At 52.1% G+C, this 9,209-nt stretch overlaps 1 protein-coding gene across 1 annotated transcript; it reads left to right on the forward strand.

The window, feature by feature from the left end:
* The first annotated feature begins 3,248 nt into the window (after positions 1-3,248).
* On the forward strand, positions 3,249-8,277 carry ARHGDIB (Rho GDP dissociation inhibitor (GDI) beta). The gene is made up of 5 exons (XM_010081875.1): positions 3,249-3,433; positions 4,016-4,099; positions 4,938-5,014; positions 6,485-6,548; positions 7,487-8,277. Exons 1-5 carry the CDS (start codon positions 3,256-3,258, stop codon positions 7,684-7,686), a joined length of 603 nt encoding a protein of 200 aa, XP_010080177.1. The 5' UTR covers positions 3,249-3,255; the 3' UTR covers positions 7,687-8,277.
* The last annotated feature ends 932 nt before the right edge of the window (positions 8,278-9,209 follow it).

The raw sequence follows: 9,209 nt of genomic DNA on the forward strand, positions 1-9,209 counted from the left end.
TGTGTTTCTCCCCCATCGCGGAAAATTATTTCCTCCCTGCCGAACCCTCTTCCTGGAGATAAGCCCTCGATCAGGGGTGGGTTTCAGCGAGTGATGTACAGAGGGAGGGCAAATAAAATGCTGCCTCTGTGACACCCCTCTTTGTGCCCCATGGTGGCATGGGGGGGGCCGAGGAGGTGCCCACCATCCACCCTGTCTTCTCCCTCCCTCACTCCCTGCTCCCTCCTGCTGCAGGTGCGGGGGCAGCCACCCACCCCTGGCACAGGCAAAGCCCAGCTGAGAGATGCTTGCACCCCTCTGCGGGGCATGGTTTCTCCTTCTCCTCCTGCAGCCATCTCTCTCTCTGGCAGGGATCCCTAACACTGCCCGTGTCCCTCTCCCCGCTGCTTTGTGGGTGCTGCCAGCCTTCAGAGGTGCAGGTGGTGCATGACTGCGGGTTGGGGCTGCAGGAACACAAGAAGAATGTGATGGGGGCAGTGCACAAATCACACAGATTTTTCCTCACATAGAGTATTTATAGGGTTGTTTTTCTCATTTTTAATGAGGCTCCTGGCCTGAAGGGTGGTCTTCGTCTCAGCCCAGCCTTTGACCTGAGCAGCGGCACAGGAGCCCAAGGACCCCAACAGTTGGGCACCACATGCTCACTCTGGGCAAGTGCTGCTGCGTGAGCCCAGCAGCATGTCTCAGCTTACAGAGAGCACCAGTCACAGAGCTGGAGCATCCAGAGGCAGGGGCAGCCGAGATGTGAGCTTTCCTCTTGGTCACCTTCTGCCTGGGAATTTGGCAGGAAGGCAGGGTCAGGTCCACAGCTTGGGAAGAAATGCTGGAGTGGGGTTTGATCAGTGCCATCTTGAGATGCATGTGAGCCCGGGGTTGTTCAGCCCAGACAGCGTGGCTGGTCCTGTTCCCCACAGGCTCTTGCTGTTGGCACAGCAGGTTGTCTGTCCACCATTCTGGAAGGTTTTCAGAGCCTAAAAGCATCCCCCCCTTCAAGTGAGCCACCCCCAGGCGCTGGCAGGGAAAATTTCTGCAGCATGTGTGATGCAAAGGGAACGTCTGAGGGATGAGGAGTAACCAGCTGGTCCAGCCCTGACTCTCTGCCTTTTCTCTGCATGTGGCCAGAAATCTCTCTCTCCATTGCCTGGGTCTCTCCCTCTCCTGTGATAAACCTCAAACCCCTCTGTGGAGGATGGGGGCAGGCAGGCAGCTCTGCTCTGTGGTAGCAATGGTGGCAGATGCAGCCTGTATCATCAGAGAGCTCGGGAGAGTGGAGATGGCTCAGATCTGCAGATGGAGCCAAAGTAGAAGGCAAGACCTGGTGGTGGCTGGCACACCTCATCACGTCCTCCTCTTTTGCTGGGGAAAAAACTGAGTGTGGGATGGCAATGAGGGGATCGCGAGGTTTTGTAAGGTGCCTGTGCTGGGGCTGCAGAGCAGGGAGGCATGAGCAATTGTTACTTTCATAAAGGAGCTTCTGGTTTCCTTCCTCGTAAGGACAAGCTCAAGGGCCTTTGCCATGATATGTAGGTCCTTCACACTCCTAGGGCTGGGCACAAACTCAGACAAGGTTATTCAGCTGCTGGGACAGGCCTTCTTTCCTGTCCATTTGAGTTGGGATTCCCTTTTGTTTCCCAGCTGCCCACTCTGCACTTGTTCCTGACTCACCACAAAATGCCATTGCAAAGTAGTCTTGCATCAGGGCTGTTGTCAATTAGCATGCCCGACTGAATCGTCTTGTTACTGTGCAGCTCGGTCCTTCTCTGTCCCTTTGTAACATGCCAATACACCCCTCCTTGATTTTTCTTCCACTGGAATTGTGCTGGGAGGTCTGCATGTTACTCATTGCTGCCTAATTCCACTTGCTGATTCACCCTGAACTGTTGCATATATATATATTTTTTTTTCATTTCCTTTCTGGTTTAATGAATGAGAAAACTATCCTGCTAGCTCCCAATTTAACTTCTGGGAGAGGGGGCAAATGTTTCAACCACAGCTACAGAGAAGGATAAAGGGCTTGCTGGGGAAATTGTAAATATTCAGGCAAAAGGGAAATTTTTAGTAGTGACAGCCTTGAAAAAGAAGTTAATATAAGGATAAGTAAAAGTGAACTGAATGATCTGTGTAGCTCGACCAAATCTCCTTGATGACAAACAGCAAGGAATGGCTTGGCCATTTGTGACAACCACCGCTGCACCAGGGCACAGCTCTGTTCTTCAGCCTTTCTCTGAAGAGTGGGAAGGTGGCTAGGAACATGCAGCTGGCTCCAAAAGGCAGGCAGCTGACGAAGGGGGACCTGTCACAGCACTGCTCACCTCTCCTGCCTGTCTCGTATTCCCCCATCCCCTGCCCTCTGCCTGCCTGCCCATCAGTTCATCTCTCCCCACTCTGGCTACCATTTGGGATGCCACCCAAGCAGCTTCACTACCCTCCTGTGTTCAGCAGCGCGTGTCCCAGCCATGCTGGCTGCGGGTTCTAGCCGTCCTGCCTCTCCTTTCTGAGAAGCCCCACTCATGCAGCACAGGGATGTGTGGCTGCTCTGCAGCCAGACTGGATGCAGTCACCGTCATGCTTCCTTCCTCAACGGGACTGAGACCTGGTCGGTACCTGAAGTGAGCTGTTCTGGCAGCGAGCACTGGGAACACCGGCAGATAGACTGTAGCTGGTACATTTCCTTGAGGGCTTCAGCTATCTTGCTAATATAAGGGAGCTGCTGTCAGGTATTTGACTTTTCTATGAAATGTGGCTTTTAACCCATTATGAGAGGGTGAATGTAACCTCTGGCTTTGGCTTTATTCGTGTCTCTCTGTGTCCTAGTGCGTGGCTGTGGCTCTTTGTGCGAGATAGCTGGTAAGCACTGAAGCCTTGTACGGTGGCTTGTAATTGCAGGGTTGCCGGCCACCAGCCACGCTGCAGAGTTGCTGTAAATCACTCCAGCTTCAGCCTCCCCTCCTGCACCTCCTCCTTGGGAGGGAAGAATGGTGTAGATCTGTGTGTGCACGTGGTGCTTGCAGGAGAGGAGCAGAGGCAGGGGGGATGGTGTTTGAGTCAGAATATCAGCACGGCAGTGTTGGGATTGCAGCCGATCACCGTCGCCGTTTGCCTGTAATGATTCCGCTGTGTTTGGCACTGGGCAAGCTCCTGCCTGCCCAGGGGACTGAGCCACCCTGAGCCCAGAGCAAGTGCCCCCAGGGCACTATCCCCCTCTGGAGCAATCCCATTGACTATCCCCTCCTCCGTTACCTAGACCAAGCAACCATGACTGAGAAGACTCAAGAACCTCATGTGGAGGAAGATGATGATGAGCTGGACGGGAAACTCAACTACAAACCTCCTCCCCAGAAAACACTGCAGGAGCTGCAAGAGTTGGACAAGGACGATGAAAGCCTCGCTAAGTACAAGAAGTCCCTGCTGGGGGATGGACCCGTGGTAGTAGGTAGGCTGGGGCACGCCAATAGGAAGGGACCAGGGAGATGCATCACAACAGTGTCCTGTGGGGATGGGACAAGGTGGCCTCAAAGAAGAGGGAGCTTGTTTGACCAGGCACATGTACTGCTTCTGCTAGAGGGCTGGGAATGAGCAGGTGGAGAGATGCATGCAAAGGAAGTGGGGAAGATGTTCTGAGCATTAGGTGTAAGGTTACTAGGGAGTGGTGGCATCAGAAAGGGACTTGTGGTGGGAGATGTGTGGGCCTTAGAGGACTCCTGAGGAGTTAGAAACATGAGGGGACCAGCCTGTGCTGAAAGGGGGCTTTGCTGCTTAGAATGATCTTAAGAGGGGAGTCTCCTATAGCAGAAAGACCTCCTCTAGGTATTGGGATGGAGGCTGGAGGGATCCATGTTGAAGGACAGGGGGAGATGCATGGTCCTATTGTGCTAAGAGAAGCCTAGCATTAGTGGGTGTTTCATGAAGTGCGGTTTCTGTGTGGGAAAGCAGCCCCGTTTCTTCGGTGTTGTTCCCCTTCCCCTGCATTTAATTTTGCAAGCTGACAGCTTCCCCCTGACTTTCCTACCTGCAGACCCAACAGCTCCCAACGTGGTGGTCACCCGACTCACCCTGGTATGCGACTCTGCTCCAGGACCGATCACTATGGACCTTACAGGTAGGCACAAACCCTGTCCTTGGGCACGAAGGGGAACAAGCAAAGGCCCTGGCATGCTTCAGATTAAAAGGGAATTTGTCCTTGACATGCTACAGGGGGTTTTAGAGGAACTCTGAGGGCATCTTAGCCTTGTTTCTTATTTTAAGGTATACGTGTATGAAAAAGAAAAGGAGATGCAACAGAGGAAAATGTTGAGGGTCTTTTTCTTCATATAGACTGCTCTAGGAGCTCCTGGGTTTCTCCTGCCTTCTCTTCTTAGCAGAAGGGATGTGCATGCGTTCGGGTAATGGGCTGTTTTGAAACTTCACAGTCAAGCAATACTGCAGTTCCGGCTCCTGGGGACATGGGGAGAGAACCAGGCTTCACCTTATATGGGCTTTTCTGCAGAGAGAGGAAGCTGGGCCCAGAGGAGCAGAGAGGCTTCCTGTTCAACTGAAACCACGCAGAGCCCTGCAGAGCCCGGGCAGTCTCGCAAGCTGGGCAGGAGCTGCAAAACATGCTCTGCTCACCCAAGCCAGGGCTGGGCATGGGTGAAGCATGCACATGCTCCTGCAGATGCCTAATGACGAGTCTGTGCATAAATATCTTTGTGTATATGTGCCTAGACCTGTGTTTGTTTAGGCAGTATCTTCATAGATGTGGACACAGACACATATGTACACCCAGGCGTTTCAGCATACTTGCTCTCACAGTGCAATTGCTTATGCAGACCTCCACGTTCTCATTTTGCAGGTGTGCCATCCTTCAAAGGGATGTCTATCTCTGACACTAGTCCCACCACATGTGGTCTCTTCTTGCTGTGACACCTCTAGCTAACAGCTTGATTCTCTCCTTATAGGTGACCTTGAAGCACTCAAGAAAGAGACCTTCGTATTAAAGGAAGGAGTGGAATACCGAGTTAAGATCCACTTCAGAGTGAGTTGTTTTCCTTCCTGCTGCTTCTCATCAGTTGCTGAGGCAGTCTATCAGATAACTAGAGATGGGCAGCATGCCTGCCCAAAAGCTGGGCCATTGTAAAGCTCCCCTAGCTTCAGATGTTGTTCAGTCCGACAGGGACCAGGTCTTTCTAGGGAATTTCTAGGGCTTGCTCGCCCTTTGGAAGAAGTTGCTTTCTATCCACCCACAATGGGGAACAACAGGTGATTTAGAAACCAGATGGGTAGCTTTGGCTGAGTTTGAGTTGGCTTCTTACCCACCAGAAAATCTAATTCAAGCAAAGTGGAAATGGACAGGGAAGAGAAGAGATAATGGCTTTCCATGAAGTACTGGTTCAGTCTGCGTTGCTGGGCTTCATGTATGCATAAACAAGATTTAATACTGTAGCATTTGACTGAAGATACCCAAGTTCTTCTCGGTCACGATATACCCAAATGGGCTTATTTTTTTTTCGCCGTCTCCCATTAACCAGTGTGTCAGCCATTTCTTCTGTTTCCAGCTGAAAATCAAACTTGGCCACACTGCAATGTGGCATACAGCACTGAAATTATCGTCTTCACACATTTGCTGCAGAGAAGGCAAAAAGGGATGGAAAATAGTTCTCCTGAAATGGAGAAGGGAAAGTGTTAGTGTTGTGGGTTCTGTAGGAAAGATTTCCCTTCTTCTCTGAGGCTCCCTTGCTGTCTCAGGGGTGACTTTGTCCCCAGAGATGCCTCCAGCTCTCCTATGTGCTGTGAAATGTTTCCATCTGTATTTGAGCCCTTTTGACAGGAGATGCTGGGAGCCCGACAAGTTTTTCTAACACACTCCCTCAGTCCCAAGGCTGGTAAGAGCTGGCACCACGTGAATTCTCCCCTGGGATTAAAAGGATCTGCCTGTCCTGTTTCCAGATGGAATAGTGCTGCAGGGAGGCAGTGTATGCTGGAGGGAGGCAGCAAGGGATACATCCAAGCTATCCATGGGAGATTTGAGGAAAGATTATGAACAAAACTGTCTCCTGTTGTGTCTTGAGGAAAAGCTTGCCAGCTCCCCATGGAGCTTAGAGGGCAGCTGGGAGTGCTCAACTAATCTTGCCCACTCATTTGTGCTGGAGGGATGACTCTAGTCACCCATGTCTGGTTTTCAGTATGGAAACTATTAACTGGGAACTCCCTGTTTCACTTTTCTTTGTCCTCATCAGCCTGTCTTGTCAAGCTGACTGATGTGCTTCAGTCAGCGTCAAAGTCAGGGAAAGGATGGGGAAGTGCAGGAGATGCACAGAGGATGCTGTAGGTCTCCAAGTGCCTGTGGAGAAGTCATGTTAAGAGTCCCCACAATGTGTCCTGTGCTGAGCCTTTGAGGGCAGTGGTGTAGAGAGCCAAGATGGGTATGTCTCTAAGGAGAGAGAAAACCAGCAGATATGGGACCAAAACCCTTCCCTTGACACTTACGTCTGGTCATGTCTTGCAGGTAAACAGGGACATTGTGTCGGGACTGAAATATGTGCAGCACACCTACCGGACAGGGGTGAAGGGTGAGTAAGAGCCCTTTGTGTCCTGCACACCAGTCCTCCTACCCCTGTGTTCCTTCTGCTCAAAGAAGTGTTCCTGAAGCTCTGGGCCAGTGCAGAGCTTCCTCTGGTCCCAAGCCCCTCCCCACGCCACCATGCAGGACTTGAGACCTCTCAGCAGAGTGCATTAGCCTGCACTCTGCATCACCCAGGCCAACTGTTTCCTGTTCCTGTGCAAACACAATATGAGCCAGCTCTGGTATCTGTATGCTACACCACTGTCTGCAGCAGCAACGTCCCCAGAGACACTGCTTAGACAGTGCTTGCCACAGATTTCCTCTCCAGCTCTTTACCTCCCCTCCACCCCCTGTGGAGTGGCTCAGCCTGGGTGAGCTCAACCCCTGAAAGCTCTTCCAGGTGCACTTGGTAAGATTAAGAGCTGCTCTACAAAGCTTCCTGCTGTGTGCAGAGCCCCGTGTTTGCCCGTGGCCTCTCCTCTTTGTGCAGTGCTGCCCTGCCAGGACAAGGCAGAGGAAAGCCCCGTTTTGCACACATGCGTCCCACATGTGCATTTTTGCATGCAACCACCTGTAAGGCTCCAGCATCCTGTTCAGCACATGTAAGTGTGTCTTCTCACCAGAAAAGAGGTGTAGCGGGGGATCAAGAGAGATCTTGAGCCACATGCTCTGTGTACCCACTCCCTTCCAGCAGCACATACATGTGAGGGGGTATAGGCAGTTGCCTGTCCATCTGCCCATTCATCCATTTATCCTTCCAGCTGTCCTTGTGCTTCACTAACCCACTTTTTCCACTGATTCTGTTCCCCTTGCTGACACGGACTGTCCCTTTCTCTCCACACTATCTCCTTTCTGTGTGCAATCTGCGCTCATGCTCATGGCTTCTTCTCTCCTTTATCATTCCCCACCTGAGAGGCTGATCCCTTGTGGATTGTTTTCTCCTAGTGGACAAAGCCACATTCATGGTTGGCAGCTATGGGCCACGGCCAGAGGAGTACGAGTTCCTGACGCCTATTGAGGAGGCTCCGAAGGGTATGCTGGCTCGAGGCACCTATCACAACAAGTCCTTCTTCACGGATGATGACAAGCATGACCATCTCACCTGGGAATGGAACCTGTCCATCAAGAAGGAATGGACAGAATGAGTTCACCCAGTTTGCCTTCCCCCTTCCCATCCCCTTGCCTCCTGCACCAGTCTCCAGGTGGGCCATGCCCACCACGCTGCTCCTTCCTGACATCGCGGCTGGCCACAGTCCTGGCAGCCCTTCCCATGGGCGCCGGGGCTCTGTGCCAGCTTTGGTCGATGCACAGGCCTGCAGGCGGCCTTTGCTGCTTCTTCTGATACACTGAAAATAACCTGCCTGTTCTCACCACCGCCCCATCATGATACATAATGGGTTAAATTGGGAAGCATCTCCCTCCCTCTCTCCCAGTACTTTGTCCTTCTGTCTCTTCTGTACCAACTCCGGTCCCAGAAGTGCCTTTTCTAGGAAACAAGATCACCTGGCAGGGCGGACTGGTCCCTGGAAAATTCCCTGAGTTACACTTGCCATGTGCTCTGACTCATTGTCAATGGTTACTTACCTCCCATGATGGTCTCCTGGTCTGTGTCTGGTGTCCTACCCCATTAAAATCCATCCTTGTGCAGGCAAAACCAGTCGGGGGAATGCAGCTAAATTCTGTAACAAGACTTAAGTGTCCCAAGAATAAAACCAGTTTCTTTCTTCTTTTCTGCATGTGTCACATTCTGTTCTGGAGTGTGTTTTTCAGTGAGGTGGATGTGGAGAATACAAAAGCTTAAGAGCATGTTTCAGAAGGGAAATAACCCTCTTCCTTCAAAACATCAGTCTAACTCTATAGGCAGATTATTTCAAAGCTACTTCCTTCAGGGATTTCATGAGCCCTCCTTTGAAGCCCAAAGTCTGTGAGTGATGGGGGTGGATTCCAGAGGTAGACAGTCTCTGCCTCTCCTCCTGGGTGGCAACTGAATGAGCCCAGGGAGCTATAACATGGCCTTCTTGTGTTTAATGCTTACAACGGCAGCTGTTCCCTATAGCCAGAGACAATTCAAGAGCTGCATGTCCCAGTGGCTGCCCCCCTGGCTGAGCACAAGGGACCATCAGCCTCTCTGGAACCCAGCACTGGGAGAAGTGCTGTGTCTTCTCCTGTATGAAGGGATGTTCTTACCCAGCTGGGACACCTGGTCACACAGGTGGAGGGTAGCTGTGATGTCCAGTGCTGTGGGTGAGGACATGCTGGTGGCAGCGTTGGTGAGGCTCTCCAAGGCTGGTGGCTGCACAGCAGGCAGGAGCTCTCTCCTGGCCAGGTGGTTATCTCAGAAGCTGAAGGCTTTGCCCTGGGCCAGCTGCTCCCTTCCCACTGTTCTGGGAGTGACTACAGGCCCCCTCAGCAGCTGACGTGTCTCTTGCCAAGAACAGGACTGGAACAGGGTGTCATAGTGAGGAGAAGGCAAGCTGGCACCATGGGCATCTCCGTCTTCCCGTGCCTCTTCATCATCCTTCTCATGGGGGGCTTCCCAGCAGGGTGTGCTGGAGATGGCAGCTCTGCGTCCCACAGTAAGTGAGCTTTCCTCCTGGCTCAGGGAAAAGGATGGGTCTGCCATGGGGAGTCCTCCTTATGCTGGGTCACCTTACCCAGAGCATGCCAT

Source organism: Pterocles gutturalis, unplaced genomic scaffold, assembly GCF_000699245.1.
Source record: "Pterocles gutturalis isolate BGI_N339 unplaced genomic scaffold, ASM69924v1 scaffold4194, whole genome shotgun sequence".
Lineage (NCBI taxonomy): Eukaryota > Metazoa > Chordata > Aves > Pterocliformes > Pteroclidae > Pterocles > Pterocles gutturalis.

Excerpts from the sequence above, each read along its gene's own strand:
- ARHGDIB (XM_010081875.1), top strand. The coding sequence starts at position 3,256 with ATGACTGAGAAGACTCAAGAACCTCATGTGGAGGAAGATGATGATGAG. Across the intron at positions 4,100-4,937 it reads GATCACTATGGACCTTACAG|GTGACCTTGAAGCACTCAAG; the intron begins GTAGGCACAAAC and ends CTCTCCTTATAG. Across the intron at positions 6,549-7,486 it reads CTACCGGACAGGGGTGAAGG|TGGACAAAGCCACATTCATG; the intron begins GTGAGTAAGAGC and ends GTTTTCTCCTAG.